This window comes from Camelus dromedarius, chromosome 5 (genome assembly GCF_036321535.1).
Source record: "Camelus dromedarius isolate mCamDro1 chromosome 5, mCamDro1.pat, whole genome shotgun sequence".
Classification (NCBI taxonomy): Eukaryota; Metazoa; Chordata; class Mammalia; order Artiodactyla; family Camelidae; genus Camelus; species Camelus dromedarius.
The window spans coordinates 3,235,681-3,257,114 of record NC_087440.1 but is presented as its reverse complement, the minus strand read 5'-3'; the positions used below and the strand labels follow the sequence as shown (position 1 = coordinate 3,257,114).

The following is a 21,434-nucleotide window of genomic DNA, read 5'->3' as shown; positions in this document are numbered from 1 at the left end:
AATTTAGAAGATTAATCTAAGCAACTATTATCCCGGTTAGAAATGGGATTGCAATTTAACCCTAAAATTAATCTTGTTTTTAGTTTTGATTTCACTGAAGGACACATTTAGGAGCTTTTGAGAGAAGCCAAAGGTTTAAAAATGTACTTAAAAATGTGTAGATGTCACTTCAGTAATTGTTCTCAGTATTAGAAATGATCTCAAATGAAATAATTTTCCAATTAAAATGAAGCACTACTCTTGACTCTCCGAAGAAAACCCCACCACACAGAAAGATTACGATCCTTGCTTTGGGGCACTTAGCAGCAACGCAATGGCAAAAATAGAAACAGACTCTGAGATTCCTTAATGTCAATCTCCGTGTCACTGTTATTCCTTCTCATCGTTTTGCTGACATAAAGGATTAATCCCTGCTTTCTTCAGATTTAGAATAATATTCTTAAAATTCTGCGTATTGTATGAGTACACCATGAGTACACCATGGAGGCTGACACTGTGCCTTTTCCACTGGAAGCTTATACAAGAAATAAAATATTTAGCATCTCTGTATTAATTCTGTCTGTTAGCTTATTTCCTCCTGTTAAAACGACGGTCCTAGATTATTTAGGAATAACAGATACAGTAGAGAAATTGGAATGAGCTATCAACAGATCTTTTAAAAAGAGGTTTATACTTTCTTAATCATTTCTAATTATAAACAGAATGAAAGCCACTCCATTTCATCTCCAAAAAATCTTCTTAGGACGAAAGGATCAAAATCTTTACTTAAAATCCACATGGTATCTTATACTGCTAATAAATGACTTCTAATTCTAAAAAAAAAAAAAATTAAAGCTCATTAAAACAACTCATTACTTACACTTGCTTTTCTCTGATTAATATATGGCAAACTGATTCCATGGGTCGTATTTACAGCAGCTCTGTGGCGGATGTTTTCAGGAGACTGCGTGATTTTTACATTCAACCCTATCTTTCGCTGAAACAAAGAAACAATGCAACTTTCATGCCGGATGAACAAAAATGCTTACTAACATTTTATATCCTCAAAGGAGTATAAAGTTCTTTGAGAATAATTATTTTAATATAATTCTCACTAGAAAAAAATATATTTGAGACTTTTATTTAGGTGACTAATTATTCTTTTATTCATAGACAAGGAATTTTCTGCAGATTTTCCCCTGGGTATCCCATTGCTCATAAAAGTCCACCCTCGGACACCATTCATTTTTCTCAGAAATAGTGCTAGAAGCCAACCAAGGTGGACAAAGGATAGAATACCTGGTCTCGGTTTATGTTTAGCTTTCCAGGTCAAGAATTTTAGCAATGAAATCTATACTACAGCTATGCAGGTAGAGGGCTCCCTTGGGCTGTTAATGTGGCCACTTTCCTCAAGGGACATTTACAGGTAACTTTCCGTTTGGACTTGGTAAATTTACCACAACATACGTATCTACTCCTTCACAGAGGTTTTGCTATCCGTAGGAAAAATATATGCTTTCACTAGGAAAAAAGAAACGCATCTTGTTTGAGCTACGTATTCCTCGTTTAAAATAATTTCAAACAAGTTATTGCTGAGATGCTTAAAGACAAACCACCAGAGTGGGCAGCTCAGTGGGGGTGGGCAGGGGTGCTGGATGGGTGCCTGGAGCCCTCGTCTTGCTCCCCCTTGGCCTGCCTGCCTGTGACCTTGGGTGAGTCAGCTCCCGTCTCTGGAAGCCAGTTTCTTTATTTGCCAATTGCAGCGGTTAAACTTCTGTCTCTTAAAGAACTATCACCCCCCCAGGCCCCGCCTCCCCTGCTTTGCCTTCTATGATTCGATGCTAAAAGGCAAATTAACGCTTGAGGACTATGGTAGTGCCAGCAGTTTCTGAAGTCTTTTGTGACTTTTTCAATTCAGTGGGTTTTAGCATATTCACAATGTTGTATAACCATCACCCTTACCTTAATTCCAGAACATTTTCATTACCCCAAAAAGGAACCTCATACCATTAACAATCACTGCTCATTTCCTCCTCCTCCCAGCGTCTGACAACTGCTAATCAACTTTCTTTCTCTTGGGTGTGCCCATTTCTAGACATTTCTTATAAACGGCATCATACAACATGTGGAATTGGTGACTTTTTTAAAAGGAGGTGTGAGCAATTAAAAACTCTGATTTCCTTTCAATGGAGTGTCAGTTCTGAGGGTGATCGGATGCAATTGTTAAAACAGTTACAGGAACCAGACAGATTAGCTCGTGATGTGGTCATTTCGTTGATCGTAAGCGTTCGTACGTGAACGGTCTGTGCCTGAGGTCACAGTGAAGGGGAAGACTACAGAAACACCAAATCTCCAAACAACTGCACTCTACTGTGCACTTTATTTAACCCATGCAGGGACATGGGTTGCAAATAAGACACAGCTCTTCCTTTTTCCTTGAAGTACATGTGGTAACAAAAATAAAATAGCGCCTAATTATAAATGGCTTTCCTTCTGGGGGTAACCCACACTTACAGCACCACTCTGCGGTTTCTGCATGGAAGCTGAGTGCCTCTTTTATTGAAATTAATACCTGAACATAATTTTTTCCTCCTTAATTAAACTTGCAGAATAATTTCCATTCTACCAAGGATCGGGAAATTGCTAATATGTATTATATTGACTGGATGTGGTTTCTGTAATTAGGATGTTTTTTTTTTTAAATGTTTATTCTGGATACAATTGATGGTAATAGCTTCATCTATTATGCCTAAGCTTGGTCAGAACTTTTTAATTCTGGGATCATTGGCTCGGTGGACCATAGCCGTTTTCTTAGTTTTATTATGATCCATCAACTTTGTTGAAAGGAAATGATCAAATACAGAATCATTGGTAAAATTGGCCTGAAAATCTAGTTGTTTCCTTCCACTTTTTCCATTTCTATGGCACTGGGCACATATTTCTGGAAAGAAGTCAAAATGTAAATAGAAATCCAACAGAAAGGACAGGCTGTAATAACAATTCTTTATTAATTAGCTTTATTAATTAGCTTGGAATGGAAAGCAATGGAAAGATCCTTGAAAATGATTAATACATTAATATTTACTCTTTTGGCACCAAAGCAGGTGTAGACCAAAATGATAATATGTAGCACATGTGGTTTAATTCCCCTTTTAAAAGATACTGAGAGCCTACATTTAAATAATATAAATATATCAAGTAGTCTTACTGAAAGTCACTATTATATACATTCATAACCCAAATCTGTCTTACAAACCAACTGTAGAGATGTACAGAAAAATATTTGTGAGCATAAGCTGCATTATCAGACCCAGAAATACGATTTTTTTCAAGAAAAACACTTATAGATTTAAAAAACAAAATCAAAATTAATCATTCCATTAAGCATAAAAGCATGCTCTTTAAGATGATCGTTTTTTTTACCAACAGTAAGCTAAATATCAGAAATAATTTCAGAAAATCTTCTTAAATTGTTCAGGAAAAGATAGCAATGTATTTAATTTATCCTGAGTCACTAAACAATCTAAACTTTGTATTCTCTCCTTTTGATAGTAATTACAAGCAGATATATCAAATGTGACTCTCATTTAGACTTTGGTTTGTAAGAACAAAAGTTATTATCAGAGCCAATTACTGTTTTACCTACATGGCTGCACAGAAGCAGGGAGCTCAATTTTCATCTCATCAGTGATTTTGTGGTATTTATTTTATTACTATGCCCACAAAGCGATATAAGAAGGAAATAGCTTATGCTATTAAAACTAGGGTTTGAGCATAAGAGGCTAGGGTTTCTTTCAGAAGAAGTTCTGAATTAAAAACACTAGGCAGCGTGTAATGCCAGCTCCCCAGACATGGGCAGACCATAAAATGACATACATCTGAGCAGTAGATCCCACACAGAGTAATCAAAATTGAAATGCTTCACAAAGAAAGTTGAGACAAGCTATTTACTAAGTTACAGTATTATCACTGCATCACATTATTCTCAACAGTGTTTGCTCCATGCAATGTCTTCTAAAGTGTCTATTGCTTAATATCATATTCCCTCTGGTTAAAGATGTCTGCTGTTTAATCTCAAAACCAGAAAAAAAAAAAAAAAAAAAGGAAAAAAGAAAAAGAACCCAGTCACCTTTGACACTCTTTCAACCGTTACTACATTCCATGAAAAGAACAACAGACACCAAGTCGTAGTTCAAGCTATGTGATCTAGATTTTAACTTCGTAAACCTGGGTGGTCATACGTATCTTCACAGGGTTGTTTGTGAGGTTTAAGTGACTAATGTGTGCTAAGTATGTTTCAAATGATAAAGTGCTGCTCAGGAAACTACCGCCTCCCAAAATCATCCTGCGATGCACTGAAACACTTCAAATATATAAAAATCCACGAGTTCTTAATAATATTTCCCCCCTCCCAAAACACCTAATTGATAAAATTGATGAGTTAATCTGAAAGTAGATTGATAAAAGAATCATGCATTTATTGCTCTTTTCCTAAAAATCTATTTTTCAGACTCACCAAAGAGTTGCTAAGAGAAAGGTCTTCAGAGAAGTTAATACATGCGGAAGGAAGGATAGAATGGTAAAATCACCACTTTGCAGTCCCCGATGAAAGAATGTGTTTAGGTGAACATCAGTGTTTGCTAATACCATTAGGTGAAAGGTTGTCGGGAGCTTGATAGAGGATAGATCCAGTTGGTAATACTCAGACTCAAGGATCAATCTTAACATCATTAAAAGAGAAAAGACAAACTACTTCCTGATACGCTATAAAAAGAAATGCACACCACCTATGAAGCTTTAAAAGACTTCACCAAAAAAAAAAAAGGAGAGGGAATAGATGAAATAAGAATGGTAAAATTATGGTGACTGTTACAGTTGGGTGATGATTACATGGATTTCTTGTCGATAACTCTTCTAAATAAAAGGTTATCTTTAAAACTCAAGTGCAGTTACAATGTAATTATTCATTAATTTCTTATTTCAAGTCTAACATTCTGTGCTTTATGCGACCCCCCTCTTGCCTCCCTGCTAGGACTACGGGGTCAACAACCACAGCATCACCGAACCCCAAGCTGCTTCTAAAAAGCCAGCTGCCTCAGGTTCACAAAGCCTTAAGACTTTAATTCCATTCAGATATGCCCATCTTGTTTTCTGATTCCCGCAGGAGTTGAATTGCAGAACAAGAGGAAGGTTGGCGAAGAGAGCTAATAGTTATTCGGCTCCCATTTTGTGCCAAGCACCGCAGTATGTGCGTTTCGTCATAATCCAACTGATTTGCATTAGTCCTTAAAATGGCAAGAGAGAGTATGTGATATCAGAGTCTTGCCTTTTGTCCATATGCTTCTCACCTCATGGTTGCAGAATGCTTGCTGCAACTCCAGGTGTCATGTCTGTGTTCAAGGTAGAAAGAAACAGAAAAAGGGAGAGGGGACAGGCCAGTGGTTTCTACATCCTTTTATCAGGAAAGCAAAGCGATTCCCTTAGAACCGACCCCAGGAGACTGCTGCTCAGCACTCACTGGACAGAACTGGGACACATGGTCGTACTTAGTTGCAAGGAAGGCTCAGAAATGAGTAAGCTTATTCCTCCTGGTCCGATGCCATTCTGAACAAAAATCACAGCTTATAATAATGCAGTGGATACTGGGTTGGGAACTCACAATTTCTGCCACAATCATGCAATCTAATCTAGCTAAGGAATAAAGTCCAATAAGACAACAGTGATAAGTAGTGAAATAATGAGACATCAATGGATTGAAGGTCCTTATTGTATTGAAGAATTGTTGGAAAGTCATACTCTGTGAGCTGGCGGGCTGGGACTCAGAGGTCAGAGATGCTGTGCTTGAAACAGATTTTGGAGATGGAGTACTTACTGGTTACAACAAAGCCCAGACATTAGGCACATCCCCTTGGCCCTACCGGAGTATTTTTGCCAAACCTCTAATTTAACACTCACCACACACTCTTTCAAATGCCTGTGCACAGACTGGGAGCACCTACCGCACTGAAATTTGCATTCCAGCGCCTGGCACATAGTAGCATTAAGATCAAAATATTTGAGGCAATGAAATAGCACACTAGTGAGAAAAGACTTTTTTTAGTTTGAGTCTGTGTTATTCTTATGATACACCATGATGACATCAGTTCATAGTACTAGGGTGTGCCAAAGGCGACATTCCATCCAAATTTTATGACATTTTAAGACACGTGGGCCAATTGCTAATTTCATGCCCACCCTTCCTTTGCTGTACGCTATTCTCCTGAGTCGGTGGCCAGGGAATGACGGCTCCCTGCATGCCCAAAAGTTAGCATCCGTTGGGAAGCCAGGGAAAGAGACCTAAGAAATGGGATGCCACCTCTGAAATGTTATTGAACCATGGAATACCATATAATACAATCTGAGTAGTCTTCGCTGTTGTAAATAGCTTACATTTCTGCAAAAGGTGCTGTGAGTCATAAATATTTAGCTAATTGAATCTTCCCATGAAAATGAACATGTGTATGTGTATGCAAGACTGGGACATTGTGCTGTACCCCAGAGATTGACACATTGTAATTGACTGTACTTCAATAAAAGAAACAATAGTATATATAGAAAAAGAAACAATGTTATTAGAAGATATAGTCCTAAGGGCCCATTTGTGATGCCCATTTTTGATAGAAGTAACCCCAAATATCATGCTGAATCACCTATTCCATTAGTTACAACTTATGTACACTGTAAACTATAAACCTCTTTAAAATATATATGTTAACCAGTTGAATGGTAATGGATTACAGTAAAACAGCACTGCAGATGATAACATATCCCAGTGTGTTATCAGTAATTCTAACGTGGCTTCGTAACTGCCATGTTAGTATCACTGCAACCAATCAGAAAGTAGAAAGGTCACCTTTATCAGTAGCATTGCACTGAGAAGTTTCTTTGGGAAAGTTTAGAGGGACATAATCTGAGGATAATTCTGGGGATAAGTAGGGTCCTTAGTGGACAAATCAGGAATTTATTCTGCTGCTTTCTTTTTTTTTTTTTTTTTTCCAGTTGCAAATGTCCCTGTGGGACACATAACAAGGAAGCTCACGTGTTTGTATTTGTAACAGTGTTGAGGAAAAGCCAGGACCTTGAGGTTAAATAGAGCTGAGTTTGAACCCCAGTTCTCCCATTTTATTTAAACTTTTTTTTTATTAAGTTATAGTCATTTTACAATTTTGTGTCAATTTCCAGTGTAGAGCACAATTTTTCAGTTATACATGAACACACATATATTCATTGTCATATTCTTTTTTGCTGTGAGCTACCACAAGATCTTGTATGTATTTCCCTTTGCTATACAGTATAATCTTGTTTATCTATTCTATATATCCCTGTCCGTATCTATACAAATTTCGAACTCCTAGTCTGTCCCTTCCCATTCCCCTCCCCCTTGGCAACCACAAGTTTGTATTCTATGTCTATGACTCTGTTTCTGTTTTGTATTTATATACATACATACATATATATATATATACATATATATATATATATATATATATTATTTTTTTTTAGATTCCACATATGAGTGATCTCATATGGTATTTTTCTTTCTCTTTTTGGCTTACTTCACTTAGAATGACGATCTCCAGGTCCATCCGTGTTGCTGCAAATGGCATTATGTTGCCATTTTTTAAGGCTGAAAAGTATTCCATTGTATAAATATACCACTTCTTCTTTATCCAGTCATCTGTTGATGGGCATTTAGGCTGTTTCCGTGTCTTGGCTATTGTAAATAGTGCTGCCATGAACAATGGGGTGCAGGTGTCTTTTTGAGGTAGGGTTCCTTCTGGATATATGCCCAGGAGTGGGATTCCTGGGTCATGTGTTAAGTCTATTCCTAGTCTTTTGAGAAATCTCCATACTATTTTCCACAGTGGCGGCACCAAACTGCATTCCCACCAGCAGTGTAGGAGGGTTCCCTTTCCTCCACAGCCTCTCCAGCATTTGTCATTTGTGGACTTTTGAATGATGGCCATTCTGGCTAGTGTGAGGTGATACCTCATTGTAGTTTTGATTTGCATTTCTCTGATAATTAGTGATACTGAGCATTTTTTCATATGCCTATTGATCATTTGTATTTCTTCCTTGGAGAATTGCTTGTTTAGGTCTTCTGCCCATTTTTGGATGGGGTTGTTTGTTTTTTTCTTATTAAGTCATATGAGCTGCTTATATATTCTAGAGATCAAGCCTTTGTCACTTTCATCTTTTGCAGAAATTTTCTTCCATTCCGTAGGTTGTCGTTTTGTTTTACTTATGGTTTCCTTTGCTGTGCAGAAGCTTGTAAGTTTAATCAGGTCCCACTTGTTTATTCTTGCTTTTATTTCTATTGCTTGGGTAGACTGCCCTAGGAGAACATTGTTGAGATGTATGTTAGATAATATTTTGCCTATGTTTTCTTCTAGGAGGTTTATTGTATCTTGTCTTATGTTTAAGTCTTTCATCCATTTTGAGTTTATTTTTGTGTATGGTGTAAGGGCCAGTTCTCCCATTTCTGAGCTTTAAATTACTGTCATCTCTCATCCTCCTCCTCAGTAATCCCATCTGTAAAATGGGACTAACAATAATTCCTCCCTTTGGTAATGTAAGGATGAGATATGATTTCCTCATCATGGCTAACACAGGCTCATAAATGGTCTTCCCACTTCCACCTTCCCCTGTCTATATCTCATTCTCATCACAAGATGTAGCCAGAGTCACCCTTGCAAACTGCGAAGCAGATCCTATTGGTCCCCTGGTGAAAAGCCTCCAGTGGCTTCCCATGTCACTCAGAGTGACATCTGCGGTCCTCACAACAGTCTGCAAGATCTGGTCCTTACTTTGTTCTTGCTTCTCTCCGGCTTGCACATTCCCTTCCAGCTTCCTTGCTGTTCACATTCCTAATTCAGGGTCTTCACAGGTCACATTTCCTGCCTAGAGTACTCTTCCTGCAATTTTTTGCCAAATGACTTGCTCCCTTCATGTCCATCAGATTTCTCCTCAAGTGTCACCTTACACATGAGACCCTCCCAACACTCCCCATGTTCCTTCCCTAACTTTTCTCTCACCAACTAACATACTATATGTTTACTTTTCAAATTGTTTTCTGTTTCCCTAAAGACTACCTTACCCCATTAGAACATTAGCTCCATGAGAGTAGAGAAATTTGGCTGATGCTTAAAAGTAGTGTCTGGTACATATTAGGTACATAATTGAGGTTGAGCAGTATTCATCAACAAATAAGAAGAATTAACATTTATATAGCACTCACCCTATATGGGGTACTGTTACAAACATTTACATATGTTAATTCACTTATCCTGACAGCAGGGTGTCATGCAGTCCATTTTGCAGATGATGAACTGAAGCACAGAGAGGTTAAGTGACCAGCCAAGGTACGAACAGTAAGTGGTGGAGAGCTGGGATGTGAACCCATACTTCTCATCAGTAAGTTGTCATCTATTGAGAGCCTGCTTCAGGTAAGGCAGTGTCTAGGCACTGATTACAGCAATGAACTAAACAGAGTCTCTCTGCTTTAGATTAATAGAGACTTAAGAAATAAAATAATCAAGCAGAATGGATAAATCTTAGCAGATCCACGTTTGGATAAAAGATCAGTAAAAGCCATTTGGAGGATGATCAGGGAAACCCGAATGTCAGCTGGGTATTTATTATATTCAGGAATTACTGTAAATTTTGTTAGGTGTGACAATGGTAGTCTGGGTAAGTAGGACTATGTTCATTTTTAAAGATGCACGTTAAAGCATTAAGGGGTGAAATGTCGTTAGGTCTATACTTTAAAACATTCCAACATTCAATATCTTGTAGCTCATGGCGAAAAAGAATATGAAAATGAATATATGTATATCCATGTATGACTGAAGCATTGTGCTGGCCACCAGAAACTGACACAACATTGTAAACTGACTATACCTCAATAAAAAACTTTACAACATCCCAATAAAAAACAGATGAAGCAAAAATGGTAAAGGTTAGCAACTATTAAATCTTTGGTGAAGGATAAATAGTTAATTCATGTACTATTTTTGATTTATCTGAGTATTTTCATATGAAGAAGGTTTTAACAAACTACAAAAAAAAGGGAAAATATTTTTTAAAGGTTTCTACGCTCATGAGGCTTATATTCTAATGAGAAGACAGCTGGCAATGCTTGTTGGTTCATTGTAGGCATTTTCTTCCCCCTGCTTGATTCTGTAAAATCCAACTGCTGTCTCATCAGCAAAATTTCCCACCCAATGTTAAGTGAGGAATAACTCACAGTGAAAATCTGTGAAGCAACCCTTACCTGCCCTGACTTTTTCCTTCTTTGATCTCTCACCACATCTTTCCTGGTGATGTCAAAAATCCCCAAGACTTTAGTTTTTTTTTTTTTTAAACATTTTTTATTGATTTATAGTCATTTTACAATGTTGTGTCAAATTCCAGTGTAGAGCACAATTTTTCAGTTATACATGAACATACATACATTCATTGTCACATTTTTTTCTCTGTGAGCTACCATAAGAGCTTGTATATATTTCCCTGTGCTATACAGTATAATCTTGTTTATCTATTCTACAATTTTGAAGTCCCGTCTTATCCCTTCCCACTCTCCGCCCCCTTGGCAACCACAAGTTTGTATTCTATGTCTATGACTCTGTTTCTGTTTTGTATTTATGCTTTGTTTTTTTGTTTTTGTTTTTTAGATTCCACATATGAGTGATCTCATATGGTATTTTTCTTTCTCTTTCTGGCTTACTTCACTTAGAATGACATTCCCCAGGTCCATCCATGTTGCTGCAAATGGCGTTATGTTGTCAGTTTTTATGGCTGAATAGTATTCCATTGTATAAATATACCACTTCTTCTTTATCCAGTCACTTGTTGATGGACATTTAGGCTGTTTCCGTGTTTTGGCTATTGTAAATAGTGCTGCCATGAACAATGGGGTGCAGGTGTCATCCTGAAGTAGATTTCCTTCTGGATACAAGCCTAGGAGTGGGATTCCTGGGTCATATGGTAAGTCTATTCCTAGTCTTCTGAGGAATCTCCATACTGTTTTCCACAGTGGCGGCACCAAACTGCATTCCCACCAGCAGTGTAGGAGGGTTCCCCTTTCTCCACAGCCTCTCCAGGTTTGTCGTTTGTGGACTTTTGAATGACGGACATTCTGACTGGTGTGAGGTGATACCTCATTGTAGTTTTGATTTGCATTTCTCTGATAATTAGTGATATTGAGCATTTTTTCATGTGCTTATTGATCATTTGTATGTCTTCCGTGGAGAACTGCTTGTTTAGGTCTTTTGCCCATCTTTGGATTGGGTTGTTTAGTCTTGATCAAATTTTGAAACTCACTTTCTCAGTGAGATCCAAATTCACAGAATGGAAGAGTCTCCCATCTTAGACACAGAGGTTGCACATTGCGTCATACTGGACCACAATAGATATTTTTGTTTGATTGACAGAGCATCCTTTTTATGGAGTTCATTGGGAGAATAACTCAGGGAGCTGGGTTTATTTTCCCTGCTCCGCACACATGTATGATGCTTCTGAGTAGGTCCCTGGATCTAACGTCAGGAACTTCTATTTTGAAATTGCCTTCAGACTTGGCTCGCCAGAGCCAGCAGGAAAATCAAACACTCTCTTAGCCTATGAAGTTTTTCTCCTTCTCTTCCTCCCACCTCCTTATCTTTTGTTGTTACTTCAAACCCTTTCCTTGATTGTGGTGAGTACTTTTGTGCCCCTAGCCCAAGGTGCCTGGAAGAAAAGTTGGGCTGGGGTTGACTTGGAGCTAAGCTCTACTGTAAAGAAAAACCATCAGAACAGGGCTTTTTCAAATGTAAAAGCAGCTTGACAAACAATTCTAAATTGTGATTCTTAACTACAATCGAGAAACTCCTAATTATTTGTCATTTAGATTTTTTGGCGTGGGAGGGAATTCCAAAAATTGATTCCTTCGCTTTGGAGAGAGCTTAAAGTAGCAACTGGGGTTTACTGAGTTTAAAAGGTTGACAGTGAGCAGTTAGAGGTGGGGCTATCTCAGCTGGTTCCACAACGACTTAAAAATGCAAGCCTTTAAGTTGGTGTAGCAGGCTCGCAGAACAGCTGGGAACACAGCGCTGTCATTGACTTTAGAATGCAAAATTCGGGCTATCTTTTGTGGCAGTGGTTATGCGTTTTTAAGCAGATGTCACTGATACTAGATATAAAACAACAGTAGGGGTCCAGCCCTGGAGGTGAAGTCGGGGGAAACTGTCCATGCCCTTTTCTAAATGAAGCTCACCCAGGCTCACAGTATTTAAAAGAACACAGAGTGGGGAGGGCAGCGCTCAATGGTAGAGTGTATACCTAGCTTGCATGAGGTCCCGGGTTCAATCCCCAGAATCTCCATTAAAAGTAAATAAATAAATAAACCTAATTACCTCCCCCAACAACCCTCCCCCCCCCCCCCGCAAAGAACACAGACACATAAGATTCCTTGCCTTTTATAATCACTTACCAGAATTCAAAACTCTTTTGGGAAAATAAATTTCTGGCCATAGTTTTGTTTGTTTGTTTTCTGGAATAACAGTAGCAACTCTGTGTTCTAAAATAGTGCTAATTTCATATATTTTATTTCATTGTCTCTATAAGCTAGAGATCTCCAATCTTCTGCTTGTGGACCAACTATGGCCCTCCTGAGATTCTTGGCAAAAAAATAAAATTTTAACAAAAGCAGAGACTTGGAAGTAAGGAAGACGAGAGGTTTAAGCTCTCTTTATCACAGCACTCTGTTTTATTTTTGTGAGAGCCTTTATTATTACCTGGTATATTCTTACTGATGGTCTGTCTCCACCCGCCTAGAATGTAAGCTCTATGACAGTGGGCACCTGGTCTGAATTGTTCACCCCAGTGTGCCTCTGACAGTCCTTGGCACACAGTCAGTACTCCACAGATAGTGGCTGAAGGAACCCAAGGTGACAAGTGTAGTGACAAAGGTAGGAGTAGGCTACCTTGGGAGAGTGCAGAGGAGGCTGGATTAGTATTTTATATGGGGATGAGCACATCATTAGGGGTCACTGTGGTGGTTTCATTTATTCATTCAACAAACATTTATTCAGAGTTCCCTGGCATTACATGGAGGTGGACAAACTGATGGATCCTGCCCTCATTAAGCTTGTAATCTAGTAGGAAGTCAGACATTAAAAAAAAAAATCATACAACTCAATATCTAGTTATAAATTGTGACAAGTATAATAAAAGGAAAATACAGAATTATACAAACTGTGTCCAGTATTTTCATCATAAGCATCTTTGCTGTAGACGTCTTTACCATAAGCATTTTTGCCACGTAACTAATTGGCCGTAAGGCAATTGTGCCATGAAAGATCGAATAACTGGTTGACTCTTTTTGGTTTGACAGTTTGGTTCCCACTGACTGAAATGCATCATCATTTCTTCCGGTTAGTGACGTTATTGATGCCTTTATCCGGACGATGATTATTTTGCCCAAGAGTTGGTTTCTTGTTTTGAAGCACACTATCTTGAAGGAGAGAGAGTCTGAAGGCCTTGATGGTGCAGACTTGAGCCAATGTCTCCTGTAGAACTTTGCAACATCTACCAAAGGACATGTGGCAAATATGCCACGAATACATCAGTGTAGAGGCTTTCACGGCACAACACAAAGTTCAGGCACAAACGTGGACCCCAGTGTTTGGAAACTGATACTTCTCTTAAAGAAGGAAGAAATGTTAGTGAAAAACAAAAAGCATGATGCCAAACAGGGAGATGAATCAACAAGCTAAAAAAAAGTGTATAAAATCCTACGAATGAAAGACTTGGAAGACAAACGCTGAGGTACAACCCACAAAATAAAATCAGTTACTTGTGCAGTATTGCCATGATCTACACACATTTTAAATACATTCAAAAAGTCTGTATTGTGCAATAAATTCTTTTAAATTTTGTTATTAATTTCTCATGTTTCATTATGTCCTTGTTAATGTTCCTCTTGTATTTTTCATTATTTTACAACAAAATCGCCTTATGGCCAATTAGTTATGTGGCGAAAATGCTTGCGGCAAAGATGTCCTCGGCAAAGATGCTCATTGCCGAAGTGCCTACAACCAACACAAACAGTTGTAGAAAGGGTGCCACAGGACGGCTGCACAACTCTGTGAATATGCTACAAACCACTGACTGAACACTTTTTAAAGGGTGAATTTTATAAGATACAAATTATATGTTGATAAAGCTCTTATTTTAAAAAGGGTACCACAGTGGTTAAGAGAACAGCTCTGGATCGCCACATTTCTGGGTTCATAATCCTGGCTCTGACCTTCGCTGTGTTCTCTTGGGCAATTTATTTAACATTTGTGAACCTTGGTTTCTTCGTCAATAAAATGGATGTAATATTAACATCTCCTTCTAGGACTGTTCTGAACGTTAAACAAGTTAGTGTTCCCAAAGCACTGAGAGCAGCATCTGTTGAGGAGTCAGGGAGGGAAGGGGAATCAGAGTGAAAGTCCACTCGATGGAGGCAAAAACAGACACCTCTTGGACTCTATTCTTTGCCACCTGGGAACTTTACTTCTAGGGCTCCGTTCAAAGAAAGCTCTCTTGTCATAGAAATTGACCATGCCGTCAACATACCTGAAACAACAGTGGCATGTATTCTCATTTAGAACACAATTGCCCATCCACACTTTTGAAAAAAATTTTTTTTCTAACAGCTTTATTGAAATGTAATTCACATCTCTTAAATTCACCCTTTCAAAGCGTATTATTCAGTGATGTTTAGTAGATTCACAAGAGTTGTGCGGCCATCACCACTGTTTAATTCCAGAACATTTCATCATCCCCCGAAGACACCTGACACCCATTAGAAGTCATTGCCCACCCTCCCCTCCTCCTTCCAACCTCCGGCCACCACCAATCCACTGTCTGTCCCTCTCTTCCTACCTTCACTTTTGGAAAGGCACGTGGAAATGAACCGTGCAGTCGTTGGGGTGGCCAAAGTTTACCCCCCGATTCCAGAGGGAAAATAAATGATTTCTGATCAATTACAGCTGGAAGCAACCTAAGTGAAAAAAAAATTTAAATCAAATCTGCTATCTTAAAAACTTCACAAATTGCAATTTAAAAACAATGCCTCCTAGTTAAATTACATTTTGCGGGAACTATTCTATTGGTAATTACAATAAATTTGACCAACTTTAGCACTTTTACCACTGTAAAGCTGCAGTTCTTTATTAAGCATAAGAATTTCCAAGTCTGATAATGACCATCATAGCATGAATAAAAAGCTCTATCTCTGGCTGAGTTTATATAACTCACAATTGACAGAATTACTACACTATAAAACATTTCTTGATTTTAAGAAAGTACAATACGCTGTATCTTGTTTAATAGAATCAAGTCACAAGATAGCCAGTGTTAAATACATTCAAAATGCTGATCCCGAAGAAGTTCATCCTTATATTCTTTAAACTTTGGCTATTCTATGTAATTGCAAAGACTTAAGGATCAAAGGCAGTTAAAGGTCTTCCTTGTTAAGCAGTGAGCTGTCCGTGGGATAGCAATGTAAAAACAAAATAAAGTTGTAAGAATGAGTATATCTGTGTAATGCAGGTCTTAAAATTTTTCATTTGAAAGCGGATTCCAGTTACTTAAAATGGTCAACATAATTAAGGTCAATTAAACTCAACAACCAATGACTCAATCTCTTGATTCTATGTGATGTTCACTTTAGTAAAATTATCATTAAAAAGCAATTTTCGGACTTCTGGTTTCATTCCAACCTGTGACGAGCTGAGAAGTTATCACTCCAACCCTCAGAACAAGAAAAAGCTGAAGAAACTGAAAAACGATTGTTCTTAGATCCATCAAAGACTTGAGATCACAGAGAAAACTGCTGTCTTTAACAACTGGAGAAAGAGGTGGATAGAGGCCAAGAGCAGAAACATGGGTTCACTTGAGAGTTACGTGTGGATTAGCTTGAGAGTTAAAAACTCTGGGGGGCCAAGTCTTAGGAGGACCTATACTTCCATGAGTTTTACCTCCAGGCACCCCGCCATTCTCTCTGAGAAGATCAGAGAAAAATCCCCTACTGCTTCCAGCAGGGGAAAGACAGAAGAAAGCATTTCAAAATACTCCAAGAGTTCTGTTCTTTGTTCTGTTCTCTGCAAGGAAGGCTGGATCTCAAGGAAAACTATTGTACCAAAGCCTTATCTGACCTGAAGAAGGGCAATTAGCTAACTCCAGCCCACTCTAGTCTTCCTGTCTCACCTGGGAGGGGGAAATGCTGAGAAAACTCGTGAAGGTAACACTGCAGGGGCACAGACCCACTAAAAGACTGAGATCTAATCATAGGATTTGTGAATGCATCCACAGAGCCTCTGCATGCAGAGGATTGCAGATGAAGGAACCATAAGGCTCGGACTCTATTCAGGAAGGAGATTCTAGGGAAACCCAACAACAATAGTCAGGGGGACAAAAACAAAGGTAGTCGGGGAAATTGAAGCCTCAGCCACCTAGAGTTACAGCAAACAGTAAACACAGCATAACCACTGGCCAGACAAAGTCCCCCTTACCTCACCCTAAATGCCTAGTATATTTCCTAATACCTAATACATGGCGTCCAGCTTCCAGCAAAAAATGACAAGCCTTGCTAGAAGGCAAGAAAAAAAAAAAAGGCAGTAAGCATTAGAATCAGAGTCAGATACGACAGAGATTTTGGAATTGTCAGACCAGGAATTTAAAATAACTGTGATTAACATGTTAAGGGTACTAATGGAAAAAGTAGACCATATGCAAGAAGAGATGGGTAATGTAAGCAGAGAGGTTGAAACTTCAAGAAAGAATCAAAAGGAAATGTTAGAAATCAAAACCATTGTAAGAAATGAAGAATGCGTTTGATGGGCATATCAGTAGACTGGGCTGGGCCCAGGAAAGAATCAGTGAGCTGAAAGAAATATCAGTATAAACTTCAAAACTGAACTGCAAGGAGGAAAAAGAATGAATAAAGCAGAACAGAATATCCAGGAACTATAGGACGGTTTATAATTGGTGTAACCGACACATAATGAGAATATCAGAAAAAGAAGAAACAAAGGAGCAGAAGAGATATTTGAATAGTAATGGTTAAAATTTCCAAAATTAATGAAAGATGCTGAACCACAGATCCAGGAAGCTCAGAGAATACAAAGTAGGAAAAATGCCAAAAAAATCTACACCTAGGCATATCATATTCAAACTATGGAAAACCAAGGACAAAGAGAAAGTCTTGAAAGGAGACTGGGAAAAAAACTTACCTATGAAACAAGGGTAAGAATCACGTCCAACCTCTCTTCATAAACCATGCACACAAGAAGAGAATGGAGTGAAATATCTGAAATGTGGAAAGAAAAAACCCACCAACCTGTAATTCTGTATTTAGTGAAATTACCTTCAAAAGTAAAGAAGAAATAAAGATGCTCTCAGACAAACAAAAACTAAGGGAATTTGCCACCAGAGGCTTGTCTTTCAAGAAATGTTAAAAAGAACTTCTTCAGAGGAAAGGAAAATAGTATTGATCAGATATGGGATATATGAGGCAAGCAGAAAATCCAGGGACCAAACCATCACATCCTCCCCTTATCTCCACTTTTCAAAGTCTTATTAAGTTTATTTTATATATAACATCCAGGGTTTTATTGTATTTACCAGACAGAATAGGGGAAAGTATGTCTACACCGTTTCCCTGGAAGTGAAACTCTCTTGGTGTATTTCTTATGAATCCTTTTACCTCTGCAGATTATGTATTTAGGAGTGATTGGAACTGAGATACAATTTTGCATCTTCCTTTATTCCCTTCAATACATACGATGAGAATTTTTCCATGTCATTCATATTTCTTGGACCATATCAATAATACACATATACATGTTACAGGTTTAATCATTCTTTTACTGTTAACGTCGACGGTATTTCCAAATTTATTGCTATTAATTATAACACTGAAATGAACAAACTTATACAGAGATCTATGTGTACCTCTCCTTATTTCCTGGGTTAAATTCCTAGAGGTACAAGTACTAAACTAAAAGTTAGCAATTTAAAAGATCTTCCCACAAAAGTTCAAAAATCTCCTTTAAGATGAGTGTGACGACTTAACACCTCCACCAGTGTTTATAGAAGTATGCCCACCTTTCGGCCCCCTCATCAGTACTGGGTATTAGGGTGGTTTAAATGATCTGTTTTGTTAATTTGTTAAGAAAAATAAAAACATATAGCTTAATACGCATTTCTCTGGTTTACCAGTGAGATTAAAAATTTTGCACGTATTTACTGGTTATTTGCATTTCTGTCTCTGTGAGTAGTCTATTGATGTCCCTTTGTCTAGGTCACGTGTTTTATTATTAGCAAGAGTGCTTTGTACATAAGAATGTTAGCAATTTTTGTGTCCTATCTGTTGGAAAAGTTTTTCCAGTTTGTTATTTTTTTTATTTTATGATGCTTTTTAAATTTTTTATTTTTCCTTAAAAAAAAATTCAGACTCACAAAAAATTTGAAAGAACAGTGAGCATCTAAACACCCTTCTCCTGGATTACCAAGTGTTACCATCTTGTTACCTGTGCTTCAATCTCTCTCTGTAACTGAAATGTAGAATCATTCTGTATAAGTGGGATTTGTCTACTGCTTTGTAACAACCCAGAAGAGATTGGCTCCAAGGTGTTTCAATAATTGAGTGAAAATTCTGATCTAGTGGGGAGGAGGCTATAGCCCTGCTTAGCATGCCCAAGGTCCTGGGTTCAATCCCCAGTACCTCCATCAAAAATAAATAAATAAAAACCTCAAAATAAATTAAAAAAAAAATTCTGATCCACACTCAGCATTTAACAAAAACATCTTCCTTCCTTCTCACTGTTTCTATCATTTATTTGCTTTGTTCTTGTTTTCCGCCCCTCTTTAAACACTAATACAACAGAACATAAAATGAAAATTTCTGTGCAGTTCTGATAGTGTCGGTACAGATGGTGGTGACCCCCCTAGTGTCGTTTGTGTTTTTTTTTTTTTTTTTTAATGAGGGGGAGGTAATTAGGCTTATTCATTGATTTCTGTTTGGAGGAGGAACCGGGGATTGAACCCACGGCCTCGTGGGTGCCGAGCATGCGCTCTACCACTTAAGCTATACCCTCCCCTCAACTCCTAGTGTCAATAAGAAAAGTGTGGTCATTACGAACAGTGTGAGCAGTACCACAGGCAATAAAATCTGTGCAGGCCAGCAAGGGGAAGAGGAAGAACCACACTTTGACCCAGAGGAAGAATCATCGCCAAAGTGGGGAAAATCATGAAACCTATTTTGAAAACAACACAAAAGCACTTCGAGCTCTTTGGAGAAAATACACCGCTTTTGACAGCATCCTTATTGTTTTCTGAATGACCGCTGGGAAAACCTTGCGTTTGCTGGCGTCCGTTATCATCGCTCTGTGCACCCACTGGGTTTTGTCTCTACTAGACCAAACTACCAGATGTTTTCTGGAGCAGTACCTGCTAACAGGGAAAACCATCCTTTGTGCAAGCCAGGCTCCCTGGTTTTCAGGTAGCTATGGCATACAAGAGTACTAGGTTGCAGATGCTTGACTGGACTTGCCTCTGGGCCTGACCATCGATGACCTGTGTGACCTGGGACTGGTGTGAGCCTCAGTTTGCATACCGTTAAAAGGAAAGGGTACATATCTACCTCATACGTTAAAAAATGAGTCCTTTGCAAACTGTCAAGTGTTTTAGAAATACTGACAATAATGATGAAATTCATGATAATGATGATAATGAGGATGATGTTGATTGGATATTTTTTCTAAATCATTTTTTTTTAAACTGAAGTTTAGTTGATTTACAATGTTATGTTAGTTTTTGGTGTACAGCATAGTGATTCAGTTATACATACACATATATATTCTTTTTCATTATAGATTATTACAAGATACTGAATGTAGTTCCCTGTGCTATATAGTAGGACCTTGTTGTTTATCTATTTTATATATAGCAGTGTGTATCTGTTAATCCCAAACTCCTAATTTATCCCTCCCCCACCTTTTCCCCTTTGGTAACCATAATTTTGTTTTCTATGTTTGTGAGTCTCTTTCTGTTTTGTAAATAAAGTTTGAATCATGTTTTTAAGATTCCACATGTAAGTGATATCATGTGGTATTTTTCTTTCTCTTTCTGACTTACTTCACTTAGTGTGATCATCTCTAGGTCCATCCATGTTGCTGCAAATGGCATTATTTCATTCTTTTTTATGGCTGAGTAGTATTCCATTGTACATATATACTACAACTTCTTTATCCAGTCATCTGTCAATGGACATTTAGGTTGCTTCTGTGTCTTGGCTGTTGTAAACAGTGTTGCTGCTAACATTGGGGTGCATGTATCATTTTGAATTAGAGTTTTCTTCAGATATATGCCCAGGAGTGGGATTGCTGGGTCATATGGTAACTCTATTTTTAGTTTTTAAAGGAATCTACATACTGTTTTCCATAGTGACTGCACCAAATTACATTCCCACCAGTAGTGCAGGAGGGTTCCCTTTTCTCCACACCCTCTCCAGCATTTACTGTTTGTGAACTTTTTAATGATGGCCATCCTGACTGGTGTGAGGTGATACCTTATTATAGTTTTGATTTGCATTTCCCTGATAATTGAGCATCTTTTCATGCACTTGTTAACCACTTGCACATCTTTGGAGAAATGTCTATTTAGGTTGTCTGCCCATTTTTGATTAGGTTATTTGCTTTTTGTTATTGAGTTGTATGAACTGTTTATATATTCTGGAAATCAAGCCTTTGTCAGTCTCATCCTTTGTAAATATTTTCTCCTAGTCTGTAGGTTGTCTTTTGGTTTTATTCATGGTTTCCTTTACTGTGCAAAAGCTTGTAAGTTTGATTAGGTCTCATTTGTTTATTTTTGTTTTTTATTTCTATTACTTTGCGAGACTTGCCTAGGATAACACTGCTGTAATATATGTCAGAGAATGATTTGCCTATGCTCTCTTCTAGGAGTTTTATGGTGTCCTGTATTATGTTTAAATCTTTCATCCATTTTGAGTTTATTTTTGTGTACGGTGTGAGGGAGTGTTTTAACTTCATTGGTTTACAGGTGGCTTTCCAGCTTCTAAATCATTTTTAAAGGTGTATCCAGGGATAGTACTCATTTGGAATAACTGTCTCAATTTCCTGGGTTTCTATAGAGTGAAGCCTCAGGTATCTGAACAGTGTTGGTTCTCAGTTACTCATAGGAACTGTGCTCTGTTATCAATGGACTTTTGGCCTCTGCCACTCCATCAGACTCATAATGTAAGCAGACATTGGCAGTCCTACCAGCTTGACTGCCAGGTCCCACTCCTGGCTCAATCCTTGTATAAGAGGCTTGCTCAAACCCTTCACGGCAATGGGGTAGCAGAATTTCTAGGACCAGGCTTTTGATCA

General features: G+C 38.1%; 1 protein-coding gene across 1 annotated transcript in view; it reads right to left on the bottom strand.

Moving 5' to 3' along the window:
- Positions 1–838: 838 nt before the first annotated feature.
- Positions 839–21,434, bottom strand: part of LOC105093283 (IQ domain-containing protein H-like) — a 33,824-nt gene continuing 13,228 nt past the window's right edge. Inside the window, exons 4-5 of the mRNA XM_031452901.2 lie at positions 14,926–15,043; positions 839–976 (exon numbers count right to left, since the gene is read on the bottom strand). Coding sequence (XP_031308761.2) covers positions 839–976; positions 14,926–15,043 — 256 coding nt within the window. The remainder of the gene's footprint in view (positions 977–14,925; positions 15,044–21,434) is intronic.